General features: G+C 31.8%; 3 protein-coding genes and 1 non-coding gene across 11 annotated transcripts; 1 reads left to right on the forward strand and 3 right to left on the reverse strand.

Annotated features, from left to right (window-relative positions):
• The first annotated feature begins 2,231 nt into the window (after nt 1-2,231).
• LOC101262396 (calcineurin B-like protein 4) lies at nt 2,232-5,507 on the forward strand. 6 transcript variants are annotated; one of them, XM_069291873.1, is made up of 9 exons: nt 2,232-2,368; nt 3,002-3,097; nt 3,435-3,517; nt 3,662-3,721; nt 3,904-4,012; nt 4,131-4,183; nt 4,633-4,713; nt 4,802-4,914; nt 5,204-5,507. In XM_069291873.1, exons 2-9 carry the CDS (start codon nt 3,007-3,009, stop codon nt 5,214-5,216), a joined length of 603 nt encoding a protein of 200 aa, XP_069147974.1. In that variant the 5' UTR covers nt 2,232-2,368; nt 3,002-3,006; the 3' UTR covers nt 5,217-5,507. The 6 variants fall into 6 exon arrangements, with proteins under 6 accessions (XP_069147974.1, XP_010314506.1, XP_004252654.1 ...); XM_010316204.3 differs by having other exon boundaries at nt 5,225-5,507; XM_004252606.5 differs by lacking the exon at nt 2,232-2,368 and adding an exon at nt 2,438-2,748 and having other exon boundaries at nt 5,225-5,507.
• A 717-nt stretch (nt 5,508-6,224) lies between these two features.
• Nucleotides 6,225-10,616, reverse strand: LOC101248179 (UDP-glucose 4-epimerase GEPI48-like). Its single transcript, XM_004252565.5, has 9 exons — nt 10,009-10,616; nt 9,679-9,728; nt 9,297-9,432; nt 9,097-9,198; nt 8,589-8,816; nt 8,089-8,167; nt 7,435-7,517; nt 6,816-6,907; nt 6,225-6,687 (listed from the first exon to the last, which is right to left on the reverse strand). Exons 1-9 carry the CDS (start codon nt 10,189-10,191, stop codon nt 6,594-6,596), a joined length of 1,047 nt encoding a protein of 348 aa, XP_004252613.1. The 5' UTR covers nt 10,192-10,616; the 3' UTR covers nt 6,225-6,593.
• A 6,347-nt stretch (nt 10,617-16,963) lies between these two features.
• On the reverse strand, nt 16,964-24,366 carry LOC101247896 (uncharacterized). 3 transcript variants are annotated; one of them, XM_010316202.3, is made up of 13 exons: nt 23,835-24,366; nt 22,583-22,752; nt 21,549-21,626; nt 20,897-20,976; nt 20,507-20,588; nt 19,894-20,313; nt 19,402-19,509; nt 18,239-18,306; nt 18,033-18,120; nt 17,853-17,924; nt 17,665-17,718; nt 17,450-17,559; nt 16,964-17,316 (listed from the first exon to the last, which is right to left on the reverse strand). In XM_010316202.3, the coding sequence occupies exons 1-12, from the start codon at nt 24,355-24,357 to the stop codon at nt 17,470-17,472; spliced, it is 1,833 nt and encodes a 610-aa protein (XP_010314504.2). In that variant the 5' UTR covers nt 24,358-24,366; the 3' UTR covers nt 16,964-17,316; nt 17,450-17,469. The 3 variants fall into 3 exon arrangements, 2 of the variants coding, with proteins under 2 accessions (XP_010314504.2, XP_004252612.2); XR_011213540.1 differs by having other exon boundaries at nt 16,964-17,559; nt 19,005-19,509; XM_004252564.4 differs by having other exon boundaries at nt 16,964-17,559.
• Nucleotides 24,321-24,393, reverse strand: TRNAA-CGC (transfer RNA alanine (anticodon CGC)). Its single transcript has one exon. It is a non-coding gene; the product is annotated as a tRNA-Ala (tRNA).
• Between the last annotated feature and the right edge of the window lie 221 nt (nt 24,394-24,614).

The following is a 24,614-nucleotide window of genomic DNA, read 5'->3' on the forward strand; positions in this document are numbered from 1 at the left end:
TGACTCGGTAAAGAGAATACTTTTATAATAATACCTTTTTTTTAAAATACCAGAGAGCTTGATTTTCACATGAAGGGAATATGATTTTCAACTGTTATGAATATGTATGTTAAACAGTAATTACAGATTCAAAATTTAAATTTTATCATTAAATTTATTATATTTTAAAACTCATGAGTTAATTATAATTTTAGTAAACTTTACATACAAATTTATAGATACTCCATATTTAAAATATCGAATTTAAATGACCATCTCCGTGTATTATTTCCTCTATGTTTTAGGGAATCTACCTATTATAAATTTGAATCAATCAAATCGACAATATTAGAATAATAATAATAATAATAATATTTTTATCCTTCATCTACATTTGTGTTCATTATTAAAATAAAAAATAGTACTAGGAAGGTGGAATCGAACAGATTCCTAGGGAATATGCACCTTGAAGTTTGGTTAGCTTTGTCAAACAATTAAGCAAGACTTTTCATTAAATGCTTTTTTTTTAATTAATTAGGGATAGAGGAAATATTTTGCCTGACTAATAAGATAATAAGATTGGTTTAGTTTAACTTATGAAGAGAGATATGAGTAATTAATACTCTATTTTATATTAGTTGATAAAATACTTTTTTACATGAAATCAATAGTAGAAGGATAGATTTACCAACTCATTCGTAAAATCTTCCAATTCGGAACTTTACAAATGTGAACACGTTTAAAAAAAAAATTAAGCGAAAAGGGTCTGATATACCTCTCAACTTTGTCATTTAGAGCTGATATATTCCTTATTATGAAAGTGGTTCATATATATCCCTACTTGTAAACAAATGGCTCACATATATCTTTTTCCTCTAACGGAAATGAAAAAAAAATTAATCTAAATTTTTATTATTTTTTTTCTAAAAAATATAATCCCATATGAGTAAATTTAATCCTCGTCAAACATATTTTTTTTGACTTTTTTTTTGTTTCAATGACTAATTTATAATTATTATTTTGATAATCAAATTTATTTATGTTTCACTAATATTCTTGTAAAACTTATCGTTGAATGACCAAATTTTTTCTTCGAATACGAAATTAAACTACAATATACACAAAAAAAATAGTTTATTTTTTTCCCTTTAAACTAAAGAATGAAAGAAAAAAAGCAAAATAAGAACAAGAAATTCAAATAATTATAATAAAAGAAGTCAAAAAATAATTTATGTATGAAAAAAATTAAAATATACCTTGAACTTTGATAGAAGAATCATATATTCCCCTAAATAATTTTTAAAAAAAAATTTAGAAGTAAATATAAATTTAAAACTAATTTTTTAACTTCTGTCAAAATGAAGGGTATATGTGAGTTATTTTTTAACGGCAGGGGTATATGTGAGCTGTTTGTATAACGGTAAGGACATATATGAGTCACTTTAATAACAAGGGTATATCAGCTCCAAATGACAAAATTAAGGGGTATATCAGACCCTTTTCTTAAAAATTAATTGCAAGGATAACATGCAAAAAATCGATTAATATTTTTATTAGAAAACTACATAATATATATATAAATAGATATTCAAAATTCTATAGATTGCGTTTTATAAAATTAGAAATCATAAACTCAAACTGACTCTTTGATTAGATCTGTTTGGTAATTGTAAGATTACAAACGAAAATTAAGGACACATTTATGTCATAGCGTAGTATGAAAATGATATATTTGAATTGAAAAAGTATATTTGAATCATAACTTGTACTAATAAAGAGTATTTATTAGATTAAAATATGACTAAGAGATATAGTTTAAATTATTTTCAATAATACACGAATATATTTGACTTTTTTTTATAATCTAATTAAGTTAGGTGTAAATCGAAGGATATATATATATATATATATATATATATATATATATATATATATATATATATGATGTCAACGATCTACTTCCGATATGCAGACAATCGAAGCTAACATAAAATAGTTCTAATCATGAAGTCATGATGGTGCACCTTGTTGAATCGAAAATGCATATAATATAAAGTTTTCGTCGTATTTTACGGAATCGTACAAAAATAAGATAAAGAAAAAAAGATAAATACATCCTCAATTATCGTAAATAATATGGAGATATTTCAATTATATTTTTGGAATACTGGTATTTCTACTCTTTACCTTCAAAAACTAGAGTATATATGTCTTTCGTTCTAATATAATACTAAATACAAACACATATATGTCCTTTATTAAAAATGGTATATATATGCTCTAGTTTTTGGACAGCAAATGAAATAAGATTTATAGACACATTTTAGACGATGATTTTATTTATATATTTCACTCAACAACTCCACCATAACAGCAGAAAACCAGAGAGGTAAGTTCATACTCTCTATTTCTCATCCTTTATTCTTTTGTTCAAAGTTTAGATTTTAAAAAAAAAATTAGATTAGTGAACTTTATAAGATATTAGGGTTTTTTTTTTCTTTTTTCTCTGGTGTATTTTTGGTATATACTTTTTAAGTGAAAATGGTTTTGACATTTTGTGCTTTTTATCTTTTTTGGGTCCCTACATCTTTTGATTTAGCTTGAGTGGTCTACAATGGGTGTTTTTTCCTTTGTTACTCCAAAAAAAATGATCTTTAATGGAAAAGAAATGAACACCAATAGCTTAATTGCGATTAAATATGTATTTTTAGAGAAAATTAACACATTTTATAAATGTAAAGTGTATAGTAACATTGAATCTAATGACTGGTAAAGATAATAAGCTCTTCTCTATTAACTTATTGCTGCTAAAAGCAATTTTTGTTATAATATGTATGTATATATTTCAATTTTTGATATGTTGTATAGGGTATTTGGTTCAAGTATACAGTTGAATTTACTCTGTAGATCTGCCTCAGTTGAATCAGAATCTTTTCAAGAACCAATGCCTCACTATAATATTGGTGTTGGATGTGTGGCAAGTGAACATTTAAATATTTCTATATCTTTGAATCCTCTGCAGGGACAATGCTTGCTTTAAAGGGCTGTTTTCGTTCCCTGACGTCAAGACGTCCACCTGGTTTCGAGAACCATGACTTACTAGCTTCTGAGACTTCATGTGAGTTAAAGAATGCATCTTTTGCCTTGAACTTCTCGCGTATACTTCTATACTAGTAGTCGTAGCATTGCTTCTGTAGTTTCTTGTACTTCGATTATCATATTATTTTGTTGTTATTACTGTGTACGTACAAATGTTTTGTTGTCATGTTTTTCTGTAGTGTTTTTGCCATGCTTTTTCACTTTCGTTATGTTTTCTTGAGCTGAGAGTCTATCGAAAACAACCACTTGATTATGTTCAAGCATAGTAGTGTGTGTGTGTATGTGTCAATGACTTTTTTTCGTTTGTTAAGCTGTGTAATTAAGAATCTTAAGAGTGCTTTGGTCTTGTGTTGCAGTTTCTGTTAATGAAGTGGATGCATTGTATGTTCTGTATGAAAAACTTAGCAGCTCCATAATTGATGATGGTCTTATTCATAAGGTAAGAGTTCAATCATTAGCTAGACTTTTGCGTTAAATTCACAGGAGGTCACTGGTTCGAGCTGTGGAAACAGTAATGCAAGATAAGGTTGTGTTTACAGTAGACCGTTGTGAGATAGATTTGATTCTATTTTCTTCTATGCAGGAAGAGTTTCTCCTCGCACTCTTCAACTGTAGCCTTAAGCAGAATCTTTTCGCACAGAGAGTACGTGTTTCCATCCTCTTTGATATAACTTATTGAACATTTGTTTGCCAGTGATTGATGAAATTTGACTATCTGTACCACACAACTTGCAAACTCAATGCCGTTACTCCATCAGCAGTTCCAACAGTTGCTATATTGATCTTTCTCGTTCTCCAAACATGAATCTGTTCCTTCTGTTGCAGTTGTTTGATTTGTTTGATATTAAGCATAACGGAGTTATTGAGTTTGGAGAATTTGTTCGGTCATTAAGCATATTCCATCCAAGGACTCCTCAAGCAGACAAAATTGAATGTAAGAAATATGTTCGAGATTTCTTTTATAAGCCGTATATTCTTGTGCTTAAAAGTAGAGGAACATGTTAGACATTTAAGTATAGCTGATACTAACTTCAGGCATGATTTTGTTTCAGTTGCATTTAAATTGTACGACTTGAGGCACACTGGATTCATAGAACGCGATGAGGTGAGTAACCTCTATAGAAATATGTTAGTAGGTATTTGAGCGTTGTCTAGTTTCCCCCATTCTTCGATTATTCACCTGTTGTTTCCTTTATCTCAGTTACGCCTTGTTTGTTGTTGTTACTGTTACTTTTTTAACATGACTTCTTCGTTACTACATTTCTTTTCCATATCTACTCAAGTTTGATATGTTTTACTTGAGTCGAGAGTCTATCAGAAACAATCTCTCTACCTTTGACAAGGTAAGGGTGAGGCTGTGTACACACCACACGCACACACCCTGCCTAGACCCCACCTGTAGGATCACACTGGGTTTGTTTTTGTTGTTTTTAACTCAGAAATCCTCGAGGACTAGTGGTGCACGGTTAATAGTACAGAATGCTCTTGACACAAAGTGTTGATTACAGTCATTGTTATACTTCTGCATTACTATTAATACTGTTGAACTTGTAGTTGAAGGAAATGGTATTTGCTATACTGAAGGAATCAAAATTGATACTTCCAGATGATGCTATCGAGGCAATTGTTGATAAGGTGCAGAAGAGTGTGATCACTTTACTCTCTTGTTAGTCATGCATTCTGTATAGTTTTCGATATCTGATGTCGATGATATAATAAACAGACATTCGTAGAGGCTGATACGAAAGGAGATGGAAGGATCGATCTAGAAGAGTGGAAGGAATTGGTCATAAGATATCCTTCTATCATCAAGAACATGACTCTACCATTCCTAAAGTAAGTTGGAAATTCTGTTTATCTAAGATTGAAGAAATAATGGTCGAAAACACATCGTTTCTTCGCGAGTGTCACTCCTTTTTTTCTACCTAAACTATCACCATCTATGTATTAAAACACACCTCGAAGCTGATTAGACCAACTACTATCATTAATAGTTGGTCTAACTCTAATCAGCTTCGAGGTGTGTTTTAATACAGAGATCGTAATAGTTCTAGTACTAACGAGAACAACTGACAGTTGGGGTGTGAAACTCGCGAAAAGTTCATTGACAAGATTTTATAACTAGATGTTGTTGTTGACATTTCAGGGAAATAACTCAAATGTTTCCAAGCTTTGTGCTGACAACTGAAGCTCAAGATTCACAACTAGTGTTTGAGTAACTGATATACCATAAACTGTAGTTCGTATAAAAACATGTTTCTTTTTATGATTCTTTAATTTTAATTTTTGACGCGACATGTTTAAGAGCAGGGACGGAGCCAACAAACTGTTAGATGGTTCATCTAAACTTCCTTCGGCGAAAAATATTACTATTTATACATATTTAAAATTATATGTATATATTACAGATGTCGAATCTCATTCGGTTAGTTTGTGTGTTTACCTTATCAAAAATCATAACTCTGTCATTTTTTAAGAGTTAAAGACTACAATACATTTGAATATTAATATATCTTTAATTTAAGATCGAATTTTTTTCAAAAAATATTCTTTATTTTCTTAATTACGGTACGTGTACAGATCCTAAGTTGGAGACGTATTTTTTTTTGAGTCTCATATATACAAGGAATTGATGAAACATGAGCCAAGTAAAAGAAAAGATATTATTTTTGGAAAAATTATGTAATTAACATAATCTCTAAAAATTTCTATCATTCGAATTAATAACAAAAATCCCTTTTCCATTCTCCAACATTATAGGATGCATTACTACTTTATTTGTATACGATGAATCTAATACAAATGTTATTATTAATACATAACCCTATCTAATTTAATTATAATTTATAATTATGTATCTGATACATAACTCATCTATCATTCGCTATGTATTGGGCGAAGGAACAAGTCATTGACGGGTTTCTAAAAAATCCGAAATTATTATAATTTAGAAAACTTTCGAGATAGTGGACTAATAAATGGTGACAGATAATATACTACAGTTGCACATGGGGTTTATAAGATATTCTAATGAACAGTGAGTTGTAGACATGTTCTCATACACTTTCCAACTATATACTAAAAAGAAAGAAGACATAATAAGCCACCACATTGCTTCTTCTTAACAGGATTACAGTGAACCAAAATTAATCAATCAAAGCATAAATAATGTAATTAGAATCTTTAAACAATATGATTGTAGTGCTGCTAGTTACAAAAGAATAAAAGAACGAATAAAATGTCGCTATAGATTTCAGCTAAATGAGCTATTATTCATCAACTATCCCTTTTTCTTCGCGATGGAAAACATTCCACTCGCTTCAGAACTTCAAGTTAGAAAAATATAAATATTCCGAGCATTCTATGATCCTAGTAATATACGCGGAATCCTTACTCTGAAAGAAAAGACTGATGGTCTACACGTTGGTGATTAGCAGAGAAGATGAATCGAACCAACAGGTGGAATGATGGGACCATTAAAAAACATGCAGTTAAAAGGAGCATACTGAACTCTATCACTTTGATTCCTTCGATCCTTCATAGCCGTAGGGGTTTTTACTGGCCCAGTTCCACTGATCCCGGCACATATCTTCAATGCCATATTTAGCCCTGAAAAATAAGCCGGTAGATCAGTATATGTCATAGAGAAATGAGAGGCAGGAAAGTTCTTAAGTCGTTAGATTGGTTAGCAGCAATCAGACAATTGAAAAAGTGATACATTTGTAATTATCACTTACCTCCAATTCAATTCTCGTTCTGCTTTCTCTGTTGCTGCGTATACAATTTCAGCGTCCCCAGGTCTTCGACCAGACATCACCAGTGGAATTTTCTAGTAAAGCAGAACAAGAAGTAGTCAGTGCACCAGGAATACTAATTAGTGTTACAATTACAATTAGTCTGTTCCATTGTTAGCAAAGTCTTTTCGCAGAAAGTGACAGGTCAGAAATGTACAGTGAGGAGATTAAACAGAGCCGGAATTATGTGTGAACCAAAGGGAGCCTTTCAGATTATAAGAGACATATCAGATGAGAAGAACTGGAAAGCAACTCTAGAGGCTCTTTTCGTATGTGCAGGCATACATCTCTCAGATCAGAAAATCAAACAACAAGCATTCCACTAAAGAGGCTTAACTTAAAAAACTATTCAATATGCACCACGCCAATCTATTTCATTATAATTCAATCTCAGATAAGAATCAGGCTCACTGTTATTAAAATTAGCAATAAAAAAAATAATAGGTACTTCTATTTGGATAACAAGCAAAGGCTCTTGCTCAAATGTGTCATATGTCTCTCTTTCCATTTATAAAAGTCTTTTCCACAGAGACGCCCAAGGATGAATGTAAAAGTACACTACCTTTCCTGATGCCTTCTCAAATGCTGCCACCACTTCCAAGACTGATGATCCTTTCCCAGTTCCCAGGTTGTAAACTTCACAACCTGAAATGTTAAAGCAAACATAGGTAGAGTCAACATCAAGCAGAGAGAACTTTTACCCCTACACTTAGATAGGTCATGATCACTTTATCATCCAACAAGAATAGAAGTGTCTTTAAAGACATCCAAATGATATAGCTCCAGAAATGCAAAGACAAGCCACACTAGAACTAACATGATCTAGTTAAACAGAAACATCCTAGAAGAAGAATTTGATCACATCATGATCAAAACTTGATGCTTACAACAACAACATCATACCCCATGTAATACCAAAACTTGATATTTCTAACATAATAATATTTGTCTGGGGATATTAGTGACACTGTCATGTTTAACCACGTCTAGAGAACACAAGGACGAAAGGCGACATAGAAAAGTACAACTTTGTGCTTTCACCAATGTAAGAACAAGAATCCAACAGCAGAATTGAAAAATATACATCAGGGAAAACAGTCTTCAAGAACGAAAAGTTCGAGAGCTTTGTGGTAATGGATTCCGAAGCTGCTGGGAAAATTAGCACCAGATAACTTAAACAGAGAAGTAACAATCATAAGAAGTAACAAATACTCACCGGTCGAAGGATCGAACAGCTTCCGCAAGGCAGCAATATGGCCATCCGCTAAATCAACAACATGAATGTAATCACGTACCTGAAAATATCAGTAAATGATCACTCACATGTTCAGGCAAAAGACAACCACGTTTTCTTCCTATTAGTTTAACTACAGAACTCTTGGTGCACCTTGATTTGATGTTTTTTTCCGACAAGCTAACTAATGGTTGAGTAAGAAAGAAAGTTTACATCCTTTTTCTATTTTTGTTGCAAGGTACGTGGGTGAGAAAGAGCAGGAAAATTGTAAGATGACAATGAGTCCACATTCATTTGGATTCATAGTTTCATGTAGCTAGTCAAAGATTTCTAAATTTAAGTGAGCTAATTTTGTCGTAATCTAGAACACTGATAACAAACAACTCTGACAGTCAAAAAATACTTGTCTCATAATAGTCTTATCAAAAGTTAAAACATTAATAATTATCACCAAGTGTTGGCTAATGAAAGTTTGGCCATACCGCAGTGCCATCCTTTGTTGGATAATCAGTTCCATAAACTGTCAGTGCTGGTCTCCTGCCAACAGCAACTTGTTGAACAAAGGGCATGAGGTTGTTTGGAATTCCACGTGGATCATCACCAATACAGCCACTTGGATGTGCACCAATAGGATTGAAGTACCGCAACAATATGACTTTCCATTGAGAGTCAGAATGGTAGACATCTCGGCAAATATCTTCAGCAAAGAGCTGAAAATTGAATCTATTTAGCTTTTAAGAATAAACACACAGCATACATGTAACCAGAATTCTGGTTATTCAGGAAAGACAGAACACAAACACCCCCCACGCCCCACCCTCCGTTAAAAGAAAAAGACAAGGGAAGGTATAAGACTTGGCTGCTCAACAGCCTCAACATAGAGGGGGCAGTCAATGAGATACCCTTTTTAGATTTTAGAATCATAGATATCCGCTTCATTAAACCAGCCGAACACTGAAATGACCAGACGAGACAACTCAAAAAAGATACCTTTGTTCTTCCATAAGGATTTGCAGCACTTATGGGAGACTCCTCAGTACAAGGAACCTCTTTTGGCCAACCATAGACAGTAGACGATGAAGAGAACACAAGCTGAATAGTTGAAGACATAAAACCAGTAAATATAACAAGTTGCAACAAAGAAAAAAAAATGCATTATTAAGATAAGCAAAAGGGTATAGAAGAAATACATTTTTGCATCCACGCGTTGCCATGACTTCCAGCAGGGTTATTGTACCTGTAATATTGTTGTTATAGTACATCAAAGGTTTCTGGACACTTTCACCCACTGCTTTTAGTCCAGCAAAATGTATAACAGCATCAAACCTGCATTACATATGTAATAGATGCTGAACTAAAGAAAGAAAGCAAAGCAAGGAAGCCGATACCCAAATATAAACACACAACTATCATGTTGGAAAATGCCAGACAAGACCAAATTTTCCGATAAACAAGTACACAATTCATCATGATTATCAAGTTTTCAGCATACTGCACTGTGTACAAAAACAACACGAGCTAGAATAACAACACAACAGTAATCAATAAAGAAGAAGGTTGTACAGAACTTACTTGTTAGACTCGAAAAGCTTTTCAACTGCAGGCTTATCACGCAGATCAATCTGACGTTCAAAACAACAAAAACCATAGAAATCAGGAACAGAATGAAACAGCAATCAAAAGCTTGACACTACGAAACACTCTACAAACATATCACAGAGCAGAAAAGTACCAAATCCTACCACATATCTGAATTCAAAAGTTCACATCGAAAGAAAAAAAATCACGATAGACCCAAATCAACACCCATTATAAGAACACAGATGCAACAATTTCCAACCCAATCTTTACATCCAGACACACCAAATAAAATCATCGATTCAAAAGAGAAAAAGAACCCACATTGTAAAACAATAGGTTAGACCCAAATCGACCCGCAAGTTCCTGAACCCTTTTGATTGCAATTGCAGATGAATTATCCAAATTATCAACCACCACTGTCTTATAACCACCCAACAGCAACTGTAACACCGTGTGACTCCCAATATACCCAGCTCCACCCGTCACCAATATATTCTTCGACATTGATCCAAATCAGAACAAAAAAAACCCAAAAATTAAAGAAAAAAAAGGTTCGATTTGAGGTTAGAGAATGAAAATCTGATATTTTCGGACTTGTAACAGAGTCCAAAGTCTACTTTATATAATGATGATTTGTGTGAGAGAGAAAAAAAAAAAAGATTGTCAGCTCTTCTCTGTCATTGGGTGTAAAGAAACCAAATCAACGAATAGTTTTAAGGAAGAAAAAAATGGCCATGTGGGAAGGAAGTTTCATCACGTCGGCAGTCTGTCAAGAAAAAAAAGTTTTGCATCGGCGGCTGTTTATACTACAGTGACTCCTCTCCCATTATTACAGTAGGTAATGGAAATGAAAACACACACCATTACGGGTAGTTTCCGTTTCGATACGGGCTAGAGTTATGCACGTATTAGTTATAATTACGTGTGTTGCATATTTAATTACTATAAGTTTTTTATATAACTTTAAAAGAAAAAAAATTACTGTATTGCATGTTATTTAACATAAATATTTGTAAAAATAATTTAAATACAATTATAACATGTATATAGAGTTATTTATAAAATTAAGTAATCAAAAAAGAGGAGTGTAATATTAAATTAAAGTTTAACATCAAATGGATAATCCGACAATCATATCAAATAGTTTTAAGAGATTGTAAAATTTCAAATGAATTCTGAGCTGTGAAAGATTTCGCATAATGTTTGAACCATGAAAAATTAATAAAGTAGACCTAATATATAGTAATTCTTGAATGAGGTGCTTACATGTATTTTTTTTCCCTTCGCGTTGATTAGGGTTGCGTATTGATCGGTTTGATTCGGTTCTGAAGTTTATCGAGTTGGCTTATTGACTATTGATTTGTAGAGATGTTAAACTGTTATAGAACCATTAAGATATTGACTTATCGGTTATTGGTTTATCAGTTTTTTATCGTTATCGGTTTAACCGTTAAAATTTGACACAAAAGAAAAAACATTGAAAATCACTTAGAAAGAAGGTGACAAACCAAATAAACCATGCATTTGAGTTAACGAGTTATATCTTGCTCAAAAGCAAACACTTTTACATTGTAGAATAATCAAGTGTTTGAGACAACCAAAAATAAAAGTAGGAAATCAAACTCTAAGTCGAGGATTTTATATACAAAATGATATAAATATAATTATTTAATTTACTATCGGATTATCAGTTAACTCATTAAGAAAAAACTTTAAATCGTTAAAAAACGATAACTCGATAATAAAAAAATTAAAATCGTTATCAAAACCTAAACCAGTAACCCAATATTATAAACTAATAACTTTTTTATATGTCAAAACTCACCTTATTCCTCCAAGTTGGTAACAAATGGGAAAATAGAATACACAACGAAGATTTGAGGCTATCAATCCTCATCTAATAGCTTAAACTTATCCAGAGATAGCTAATTTGAATTCAAAGATAAGAGTTAGTAAATTATGCACCCATAGACTAATCATGTTGCGAGTTGAAATTCATCTATTTAAATTAAAATAGTAAGCGATCGTAAAAACATAAAAATATTTTTACAAAAAGTCTGTATTAAATTCTATAAAAAACAATTATCGGCAGTTGAAGAGACAAAAAATTACAAGCTACTAGTTTGAATTTACACTTAATAATACACAATTATCATTAAATTTTATTTTGATAACACAATTAAAATTTGGGAAAAGATCTATCTAAGCAAAGTGTAGTTAAAACTTACAAAATTCAAAACTCAATACTCATTCAACGATTCATTGCAATCTCAACACAGGTAGGTTAGGTCATCTTAAACAACACAAGTGTTCTTTCGATTTCATTGTATTATATCATGAAATCTCTTTTCCGTCTCAATTATGTAGTTCAACATAACAATCTAATAACTTAAATTAAACATTTTTTTAAGCAAGCCGTGTATTCAAAAATGAAAACCTAAATCTCTCTTTCAGGCAAACTCAAAATTCAAGACTAATATGTGATTATTAATCTAATTCTCCACTTCAAAAATTCTCTTTCGAGCAATCCATAAAGATCAAAATTTAGATCAGAGCGTGCAATCTCAAATCATAAATTCCAGGGAAAAGGGTTTGATATACCCCTCAATTTTGTCATTTAGAGCTGATATACCCCTTGTTATGAAAGTGACTCATATATACCCCTACTTGTAAACGAATGGCTCACATATACCCTTTTCCTCTAACGGAAATGAAAAAATAATAATTTTCAATCTAAATTTTTATTATTTTCTTCTAAAAAATATAATCTCATATGAGTAAATTTAAATTTAATCTTCGTCAAACATATTTTTTTTGATTTTTTTTTTGTTTCAATGACTAATTTATAATTATTATTTTGATAATCAAATTTATTTATGTTTCACTAATATTCTTGTAAAACTTATTGTAGATGACCAAATTTTTTTTCGAATACGAAATTAAATTACAATACACACAAAAAAATAGTTTGATTTTTTTTTCTTTAAACTAAGGAATGAAAGAAAAAAATAAAATAAGAATAAGAAACTCAAATAATTATAATAAAAGAAGTCAAAAAAATTTTATGTATGAAAAAAATTAAAATATACCTTGAACTTTTATAGAAGAATCATATATACCACTAAATAATTTTTTAAAAAATATTATAAGTAATAAATATAAATTTAAAACTAATTATTTAAAATTCCGTTAAATGAAGGATATATGTGAGCCATTTTGTAACGGCAGGGATATATGTGAGCCGTTTGTATAACGGTAAGGGTATATATGAGCCACTTTTATAACGAGGGGTGTATCAGCTCCAAATGACAAAGTTGAAGGGTATATCAGACCCTTTTCCCTAAATTCAAACATGAAAATTATACTAAATCCATTTATGAATATCGAGCATGGAATCAAATACAAAAGCAATAGAATGAGAAATCAAAGAAACAAAGGAATGTCTTGTTCAAGCTTAAAACTTCAATCTCAAATTAGCAATTGCACCCACAATTCGATTGGATAAGAAATTTTACTATTTAAAACACAACCTTCAAAGTCTCAACCCAAAAATGAACTCTATAAATTTTTTTCTCTAAGCTTAACTCTCAGATAATATTATATAATTCAATAATATTCAATAATGGATCCTTGGATAATATTTTTCCTCAACTCTTTATGAGAATTTGTGTTTGAAATCCGTAAAAATTTATTTATTTAATATATATATATATATATATATATATCATCATCATCATATGTAAGCTAATTGATCAAAACATATGATAATTATTTTGATATTTTATCTTTATCGTTTAATTTATCATTATCATAATTTAATTTTCACAAAACATCTTAATTATTTCATTTAATTTATCATTATCATAATTTAACTTTCACAAAACATCTTAATTATTTCGTTCGCAATGCAATGTTCTTAGTAATCGTTCATGTACCTCTAATATGGGGAGAAAGTTCTTTTCTTTTTATATTAATTTTAAAATAAGGTAAACATTGTGTTTAAAAGTTATCCAAAATCAAAATATAAGTAATTGTTATAAATTCATTGAATGAGTGGATAGTTCATAAGGTTGGTACATGAACAACCATTCATATTCACTAGGTTACATCAACCTTTTTGGATAAGAATGTATCTATTTATTATGATACTTAATATGGTGACCTTTGGAGTGATTTCTCACTCTATAAATAGGGTTGTTCATTCACTATAGTAATATAGATACATATGAGATTTGCATACACTTGAATAAGAAGAAAGTCTTATCTTCCATCTTACTCCTCTTGTCTTCATCTCTTTATATTTATATTGCCATGAGCTTGATTTTATAACAGTAATTTTCTTTTTGATTTGTTGTTTTTATTGGACTTAAATATATTTATTTAATATTTATCTAGGATAATAGATTTAAATGGCCAGCGAGGTTCTTCTCAAGTCGTGTGGAAAGCGCCGGTGGCATCGGAAGCGATGATTTAGCTAGTGTTCGACTATAAATTTTTTTAATTTTAAAATATTTTACCTCTTTTTATTTTTTGATGATAAATAATATAAATTTTAATTAGTATTTTAAAATGTTATCTTTTGAGCATAATGCATATTGATACAAAAAAAAAAAGTTAAGTAATACTTACTATTTCATACAATATGTTTATACATTTTGAATATCAAAATAATACTATTGAATTATATAATTAAATTTTATTTTAAAACATAATCAAATTATTTTGATATGAAATATATTTTGAAACAGTGAAGTGATAAAATAATACTTTATATATCAATATACCATAAAAGAATGTGATGAAGTGAATGAGGTTGCTCCTTCCTTAACTAGAATCGCCCATTCGAGCTATGAATATGAAAAATCATTAAAACTCTATACAACATAAATTCAGATACAATCAAAATTTAATACAAATATCAAACTACGAATAAATACCAAAAATAAAATACAATATATAATACTTCCTCTATGGCCATATCTTTACAATATAATCAAAGCATATGCTTAAAAAGGAACTTGTTTCTTTTAATTTAATAACAATTAGAAGATGGTGACAATGCCAAATTGGATTTATTCGTAAACAAAATTAAAGAAATAATTATTATACTTTCAACAAAGAATCAAATGTTGAAAGCTCTTGTTTTCTTGAGATCCCCAAAATATTTTCAATATAATATGGACTTTGGGTTAATGCACGTTACGTTTAGCATTCCTTTCATTTTAATTGATTATTTAATTAGTTATTTCTTCCATTTCTCTATAGTTTTTTTTAGAGTCAAACAATATGAATATTGATTAACATTTTAAGATATAATTTTTTAGCATATTAATATGGAAAAACTTGTTATTTATACTATTTTTCGTATAATTTTTTAATATCTAAAATTTTATTTTAAACTATCAAACTAATGTAATACGATTAATCTCTGAAAATTAGTCAAACTGACTCTCGAAAAGTGCGATATGACAATTAAAAAACAACGAACGAATTACTATTTGAACAATCAAATGAAAACTTTTTTATCACATATATTTTTTTTAAAAATATTTTGAATTACCAATTAATGTGACCTATAATATTTATTATGTAATTTTTTTATTAAAAAAAAAAGTCTATATTCAATATCATATTAAAATATTTTTTTATTCTTAGATCTCATAATAAGTATTAAATACTCTTTTATTTTTAATCAGAGATCTCGATGCGACAATGTTATTGTGTGGGCCCCAAGTGTTCATTTTAAGTTATTCCAACTTGTTGATTTTTTTCCCCAATAATTGGAGTGGTTGGGGTTAAGACACATTTGTTCACCAAGTGTCACCCTAGCTAGTAGTTATAATAAACACTAAAGCATCTCCTTTATTTATTACTTTATTCTAAAATTTGAATTAATAAAAAAAATGCAAGAGTCATCATTCTTTAGAAAGTTCCAAATTTTAAAATTATGCTACCAATTTGTCTTTGTTATAATAATTAACTGTCATATTGGCATCAAACATTTAATCATACATCTTGATTCCTCCTTTTTGCCTGTCACACAGAGAATTGACCACCTCAACTCCCTACCGACAGGGAAATAAAAGATCTCCGTCTATTTTTTATTTACTTCTTCAGTATTGACTTGACATATCTCGTGCAGAGTCGGAGCTATAGTCTAATAAGGATGATTAGTATTTTTTATCGAAAAATTATATCGAATATATATACAAATACAATCTAATATCTTGATATATTATAAATTGAACACTCTTCACATTATTAAGTCAGATAGTCTAGCGAATTGCTCAAAAAAATGTTGTGTATCCGCTCCGCTAAAAGAAAATTATTGACTCTTTAAAAATTTAAATACTCTTAGTGAAATTCTTTATTCCAATACTAATATCATAAATTATATTTCTTCAATATTGACTTGACATATTCCGTGAGTTGTATAACTCGGTCTTTACTTGAAAAATAATTTTTCACTTTTAATATAACAAAACAAAATTAGAGAAGACAATTATTATTTTTTCACATATTTTACCATTAGCATTAAGTTACTTATTCCTTAAATAATTTTTCATGATCGAACACCAATCATCAATTAATAGGAGTACTATGATAAAATAGCATGTCACTGTCAAATATTATTTTCTTAATGGATGTATTTAATTTAAATATGAAAAGTAAAAATAAACGACGGAAGATGTGATGTATAATAATCTCGAAATGAAATACATGATTAATTTGTTTTGTGTTTGGGTTTAATTAAAGATATTAGATAATTCTTGAATTATTTACCCATCATTTATATCGATAAGTTGTCCCATGTATATAATGAAGTATTTTATCCAAAATATTTAATTTCAAAATAACTTATTTCTGATCAAATGACCTTTAAATGATAAATTATATCTTAATTTTTTTTTAAAAAAAATTGAACGAATAAACATTGACGATATTTTTAGTTTAGTGGACGGTAGAGTTGATACAACTCAAGAAGTAGTGGCAATAACAACATTTTCTTCTTTTCCCACAGATTTTTTGACAAAAAGAAGGTGAAAGTTGAAAATATGAGTACAAGTCAAAAGTTCCATAACTTTATCATTCAAATCAAAATTATAAATTCACTCCTAAACTTATTTCGAAAAGGTTATTATAATAATTTAACCATGTAACTGATTTTTCGAAAAAAGTTTATTAATGAAGTTATGTCTTTTCCCTTCCAAATTAATGCCACCAAAGGGTTGAGCTAGTGAAAAGTACAGGTTCAGCAGAACCAAAGCCCAATAACTTTAGTCTAAACTCAAAACTCGTAAACTTTAAATCTTATACACACCTTGTAGCACAACTTCAAAATTTTGAACTTGAAAAAACTAATTTTGTAAATTTTGTTTGAAGTAACTCAAAATGTACCAACTTCAAAAGGTCATATGCAAGTGAAGTTCAGTACTTACATAAATAATGGCCAAAGAGTTGGTAGTTGGTAGTATCTTATCATTTCTTCACAGATCAATCAATAAAAGATGGACAAAAGAGAAGTGAATTTTGGGTCACTTCTGAGCCTCCCCTTGTGATGCAAGTTCTCTTTCTCCCTTTACAACCATTTTCTAGTAAATGAGTTCCAGATCTTTTGGCAGACTTCTCCTGAAACTTAGAGATTAGCCTCTGGTGACGATAACACGTATGAAAAACAGAAATGAACATCTGTTTGATCCATCAGACGTCGATAACAAATAGCCAAATACAGTGAAAATGGATCAGTAAGGTGGATATTTACTCTGGTAAAATGCACAGTTATCATCTTTCTGAAACATTTTCTGTTGTTAAGGGTTCAGAACTGAGAAGCCTTTCGGCTTCATCGTTTGCCTCTGCTTGGATTTTCCATTTCTGCAAATAATGAACGAATATAACATTATCAATGCCAAGACTACGTGGTGATTAAACGTAACGTACAGGATTAAAAAACAGTATTTGGAAGTAAACAACACATACTTCCTCAAGATTTTCAAGCTCCATTATTTGTTGTATTTGTTCAGCAATACTTTCCTGCATGGAGTAAAGAAGATGAAAAACAGCGCGCAGGATGCTACATTGCACCTTCACAGAGCAATGTAGCGTTGTATAACTACATTGCTGTAGTTCTCAAATAATATCAAAACTATAATAAAAATTATCCTTACTGCATTGCCTGCTGCTTCAGCAGCAAGAACATCTGAATCCATCTCTACTTCAATTTCTATAATGGACGATATCTGCAATACACAAGGCATATTTATTAATAAAATTGAAATGCTTGTTCATTGTTCAATGGTTTTTGAGCTTCAGTGATCCAACTGAGCATTTCTGGAAAGATAACATACTCTTGCATAGCTTTCAATCAGCTCGATCGTTCTCCCAAGGGAGTTTTCTAAGCTTTCACGCACCCTTTTCACTCTACTTCTCCGGGCCCTTGAATCAAAGAGAAAAGCCATGTTATGTGTGCGACAATGAAGCATACACATTTTTGTCTAAACAGAAGTTGATAATATAAACAAGAACAGGTATAGGAGTTTGAAGAGAGCTTTACCGATAAGCAGGTTCTCCAACAGCAAAGATTTTGTTTTCCAGTTGGCACATGCGTGCCAACATCCAAACCTACAAAATGAATAAATAAGATTTCATTTCAAAATACATGGTCAAGGCAATAAATCATACAAAGGATTGATGCCGGAATACTTCCAGATATTAAATAATGAAGCAAATCTATGCCATTAATATTGCCTTTCTACAGAAATCATGTTTTAACACTCAATAGTAGATAATAGCCAAGTCAAAAGATTTACTGTGTGAAACAAAATAAGATTCACGACATACAAACATTCCACAAGCATGAATTCCAGGTGCATGAGAATTATGACAGCAAAATGAGAGAACTTTATAAGGTACATATCAATGGTTTTTGCAGACTATAGATTGATAGACATAAAGACGATGAGAAATATCCAACAAGCGCTAAGAGCGATAAACAATTGAGTTTGCCTAGAAAAAGCATTAAGAAAGATCCCCTTCAAGGCAAGCAAACAATACAACTTGTTTACCTACGCTTGAACTATGACTCGAAAGAAAATGAAGTAAGAAAATCAAAAGGCTTCAAACAATTTTCCAAAGAGCACTGGAGCATCAGTAATAGAAATGCTTTCATCCCATGTTGAACTCAAACATATTAGGTGTAATTCATTTACAATCTTCATCTTGTCTCATATATGCCGACAGCCAGAGGCGGAAGATGTTACTCAGGAAAAAAATCCAAAAACCATAAAATATAGAATGTTGCTGGAATGATTTGAACTCACAAATTTTGTTTTGTGAATTGACACTGAGAGTCTTCTATACTGCACCAGCTATTCCTTTGTGACGGGGTGCATAGTAAAAATGCATATTTTTGTGGTTTTAGCCAAAATGTCTTTTCTAGCTTCTAGAAGATATAAACCTTAGTCCCTTGTACTAAGTAGAACGTTCTAGCCATCAACAGATCAAGGATGCAGAGAAAGCATGTAGCAGTCAGCCCAAGTATGCAAGCATGAAACAACGCGACTTAAGCAGACATATCTGAGTTCTTATTATTTTTCTTTGCGGCTGCCTTTCATCTTTTCAGGACCCAGGCAGGAATGAGACTGACAGCCTGTTGGACCTAAAACCTAAATGACACTAGAGCACGTGTCTTAACAAAGTTGCACTTGAGGAGTATACCTCATTCTCAGCAGATTCTTTCAACTCCTTTATCCGTGATTGGAGCACATCATACTGAGATAAGAGTTGCTGCCTGATGCCAATGGTATCAACTAATCTCTGAGGAAGCTATCACCAAAAAGAAGAGAAAAGTAAGACTTTGCCTTATTTCTGCGTACCTTGTAAAGGATATATAAGTCTACAAAGGATCATCATCCTAATGAAAAGGATAACCTGGGTATATAGAGGAATAAACTCCAGCAAATTGAATATAAACATTTTATAAAGAGAAACATAACCTATGATTTTACTTCTGTGACTTAATGCTCAATAAGGAAAAAGAAAGGCAATATAAAATGTGAATGGGTAGGGAGATAGTTTCTGTTTTCTCCTTTTTCCTTTGCAGGCACTCCAGATGACATTTGTTGAAATCTTTAAAAGCTTGTGAATACAACTTTTAGATATCATCCTTCATTAATGTAAGTGCTTGCAAGAAATATCACATTATGTTACCTTGCTGAATTGAGGAAAAACCAGGCTGTTTAACGTGGCCCCAAGAGCGATTGAGGAAACTGCAGCAACTGTTATTATCTGAGGCAAGTTGGGATCTATCATTCCAGACGCAGCATCTCCAGTGGCAAATACAGCAAGAAGCGGAACAAGGATGGAAGGATTTAACAACGATGGGTTTTTATCTTTTTTGGGTGCTCTTAGTAAGGGTGATTCACGGCCATCTTTGTGGTTAGTCAAGCACAAAGGCTCTCCTGGGTAGACGTTTGGAGCTTTTGGATTGAACTTTAATGGACCCACCTCTCGGTAAACATTTGGTGGTGCTGCTAGAGCAATGGTCACTCTCTCACCTTCTTGTGCAGGAAGATCAACTGTTTCAGTAGCAAATCTGTGTGTTCGTGCCATTCCAGATGGAGTCTCCACCTACAGAAAGTGCTAGGATTGATTTACAGAAGCCTCTTCTAACAAATATGAAAATATTGAAGAATTGTCTCAAAATAATAGGAGCAAGAACTCCACTACAGGAAAAAAAATATATAGTCCAAAGGATCCAGGTAAAGAAGGAGGGCACACTAGAAAATACTACTAATATGTATGGCTTTAAAAAGAAATGTACCACAATCGAATGAACAGCAGCTGGAATGTTTTGCTTTATCGGCAGGAATCTTAGTCCCCTTCTCCATGCAGGAATATCCATGCTGCGTTCGGCAGGAGGAGAACCTTAGAAAAAGTGAATGTCCCAGGATCAACACCATACATTAACACAATTCTCATGACAAACATCGGAACAAGGGTAAATTTTATTAATATGTTTGACCTCTGTAGTGAGAAAAACAGCATCTGAACAGCTGTCTCATGTCTGAGTGTTGCTTGTGTTTTTCTTTTAGTTTTTGTTTCTTTTTTGGTGAAATGATTGAAATAATTGGTACAGAATCGAGGATTTAACAAAGTAAAACCACTTCAATCAAAAGACTACTGGATCACACAGTAGTTAAAGAAAACCAACCTAAAATCTTCCGACTCTATACTAACAATATTGCCTGAAACGAGCTCATACTGGTAACGGCATTTTGAACAGGATACAACCTGCAGAAGTGGGTTTTCTTATGTCATGTAGCAGAAATAAAATACAAGAAGCACATTGAAGTTAAAAGTGGAGACCCTATCATAAAGTTGAGGTCGTTTAGTATTCCATAAGACTGATGGAATATTTTTGTTTATACATAACCCACACGGTAACATGATCAGCTATGTGTAGTAAAAGTTGTATGTGAGAGGAGAATCTGAAAAACTTATCATCACTACTTAAATTGCCTTTTCTTAAACCACCTCAAGCTATGTAGCTCGGACTCTTCAAAAATATCAATGGATGCGCGTTGGATTCTCCAAAAGTAGTGTATTTTGGAGAATTCGACAGCGTTGCGGAATCGAAAGTCAAGAGTCCACGCAACTTAGACCTCAAGACATCATCTCTTTATCTTGGCCAGTAAAAGGAAAATAAGTGTAGTCCTTTAACAAGAACACTTTATCTTGGCAAGATAAGTGTAGTCCTTTAACAGGAGCACTTTCTTTCAGCCATTGCGTGTTCACACTGTACAGAAAAGAAGATATAAAACAGAAATAAACAGGCCAACCAACAGCAAGCCATTTGTGCATACCTGGATACCATCTTGTGGCTGAGCAACAGTAACAGCAATCTCACAACTTGGACATCGGACAACTTTGCCAAAGAGAACCTGCCCAAACACCAAGCTGCATGTTACTTTATGTGCAATCGAACAACAATAAGAAAGCTAACTAAAGCATCCAGGTTCAGATTATTTCTAAAAAAGAATCTTCACGAGTCTTCTTATACCATCACACATTTCGGTATGTAAACTGATGATGACAAAGTTACCACTATTAGATATTGAGTATATCGGTGAGATTGCAGCAAGTTCCTTTTCCCTAACGGAAGAAGATGTGCAATTTGGGTATAGCCTATATTCGACTTAAGTGCTGAGATTTCTAGTGGACTTTGTTACTAAATGGGCTTGAATTTGCTCCGACTGCATTGATGTCATACCACAGACCTTAAAGGACAAAATCATTTACACCCCAAACCGAATATAGGATTGTCTAGTGCGGAAGACATTTGAATACATGACACTTCCATGTAAATTAAGAACTGAAATTGGAACATAATTTACCAGAACATTGAGATAAATAAAGAGAAACTGCGCATGTACTTTTCCTTCAGCCAGTCGGTCATACATGAGTTTGTATGTTACCACAAGTACAAATGAAGAAAAAGAATGTATTAATTCAAACTCATATCTTGATTAAGTAAACAAATTTAACACGATAGAATGATGATTCATATAGTACACTGTCTAGGGTAGAGTTGAAAGTTAAATGATCCATACTGTTCTTGTATATCATATTAATACCTATCAACAAACTTACAAATACATAGTCCATTAGTGGCAGTTTGCTTGTCCAAAATTCCAATAGTGTTTTACAAGTTCTGAAAGTAATTACACTACAGATTCTAAATAAACTACGTATACTCAGTAATAAATTTAATTCACTGCAGAAAATTCTTCATATTGGCATTGGTGCTCATATAGAGAGAAGTATACAACTCTAATACATAAGATACTTAGAGCAGACTAATACAAAAGCAAGTTGAGGTGAGTGAAGAAATACTGACCTCTTCATTAGGAGAAATGCTCACTCGACAAACATTGGCAATGATTTTAAGGGCATCCGAAACCCTCAGCAGTGTTGCAAGTCCTCGAACTAACAAGGTATATGTGTTAACATCTGGCCTTGACCACCTCCATCTATCATAGGATGGGCCTCTGTCTAAAACAGTCGTCCCTTAAATATGGGCAAGTCAAGTAGATCAAAATTGGGGGATATCAATGAAATCTCGTCACAATATACAAGAGAATAATAGTGAGAGCAGTACTGCATATCATAAAAACTCAGGATGACAGGTTCCACATCTTTTATTAATCTCAAATTCATCATATCTGAAAGCTTAAATATATTACCCAAGTAGGTTGCTCAAAGCAGTGAGGCCACTCCTATAGGGGGTGGGTGAGGTGATGGAGGGATACATAGTTTGAAGAGCTGGTTTGCTAAAGAAAAATTCACATTATAGTTTAAAATTTAAATTACTTAATCAGCTTTAAGTCTTGAAAGTTGAAAAGTTATAAGTATATGAACTGATCAACTGAATGGTGTCAAACAACTGGAGTACCTTTTAATGAGAGTAAAAAAGCTTTTATCAAATTCACATTTTAATCAAGCAACACACAAGTTGATTATTTCTTTTTCCTTTGATACCACCAAAAAGGCAATGATCAAACATGTATTGTGGATTCACTTCCTTAAGAATAATTGTTTTCCTTTTGATACGCTAGTGTAAACGGAAATTTAGTTATTTCGCATCACATACATCACTAAAATTCCAACTCCAGTTGGAAATAATGGACAAATTTTAACCCCACGGAAGCAAACTTCTTCAACTTATTTAGACATCATAAGCAACACACAAAAACAATTGCATCATTTCCATATATCCTCAACTCTTGAAAAAGAATTCACCTTTCTTACGAAAACACTATGACTCAAACCCCCTACCCCCAACAACCCACAAAAGAGGGAAAAACCCATATTCAAATACTCTCTCAGTTTCAATTTCAATTTGTTTCTCCTACTTTTCCCTTTCTAGTCCGCTTCAACAACTCTTTAATCCTAAACTTTTGCATGTAACATATTATAAACCACATTAAAAGGACATTTCGATATATTTCACATATTCAAAAACTATTCTTTATTTTCTTAAACTACTCAAAACGAGACAGACTATCAATTAACATTTCTTCATGACCATAATAAGTGAGCAATCTCAAAGCTAATAGTATCGCTAACGACATATGAGAAAGCAAATGTACCAGGATGAAAAGTGGAACGCATAGCATCAAATACAGATATCGCCAATTCAGCATTGCTCCGTTCAAGTGCGGCAGCGATAATCAAACAACAATCAGAACCGCTCACAACTCCACCACTCCTCCCGGTGTTTTGAGCTATCACATCCAACACCTCACCCGCATCTTTCACAGACGAAACCAAACTAATCAATCCATCATCTAACAACTTTTTCTCACCTTCCGCTTCACTCAACGAAGCTTTCACCTTGAAATTACTAGACGTTTTAGACGAACAATAGTAAGAAAAAGTGAGGTTTTTGGAGAAGTAGTAATTATCAGGGAAGCGATAATAAGGGAAAGAAAAAGGAGGAAATGGAGGAGAAAACAAGGAGAGAGTCATGTGTTTGATTGAAGCTTCGTGAGAAGAAGGAACAGTTTGGGTATATATATATTTTGAAGAAGATGAAGATAAGGAAGAAGAGGTTAGAAAAAAATGGAGTAAAAAAATGGAGGTGCGGGGAATCGAACCCCGTGCCTCTCGCATGCGAAGCGAGCGCTCTACCATATGAGCTACACCCCCTTGATAATAGATGATAATAATCAAAACAATTTATATCTATTACTACTTCTTTTTTTTTTGTTGATAAATTTAAAAGGTTGATTTGATTCATATGCAATATTGTGATACAAAAAGAAAATTTGTGTTTGTTATTTCAATATAAAGGTCACCATTTATCGAATATTATGATACGAAAATATAAATTTATCCTTTAAGAGAAAGTTTTTTTTTTATTTCAGCGT

This window comes from Solanum lycopersicum, chromosome 12 (genome assembly GCF_036512215.1).
Source record: "Solanum lycopersicum chromosome 12, SLM_r2.1".
In the NCBI taxonomy this organism is placed as follows: Eukaryota; Viridiplantae; Streptophyta; class Magnoliopsida; order Solanales; family Solanaceae; genus Solanum; species Solanum lycopersicum.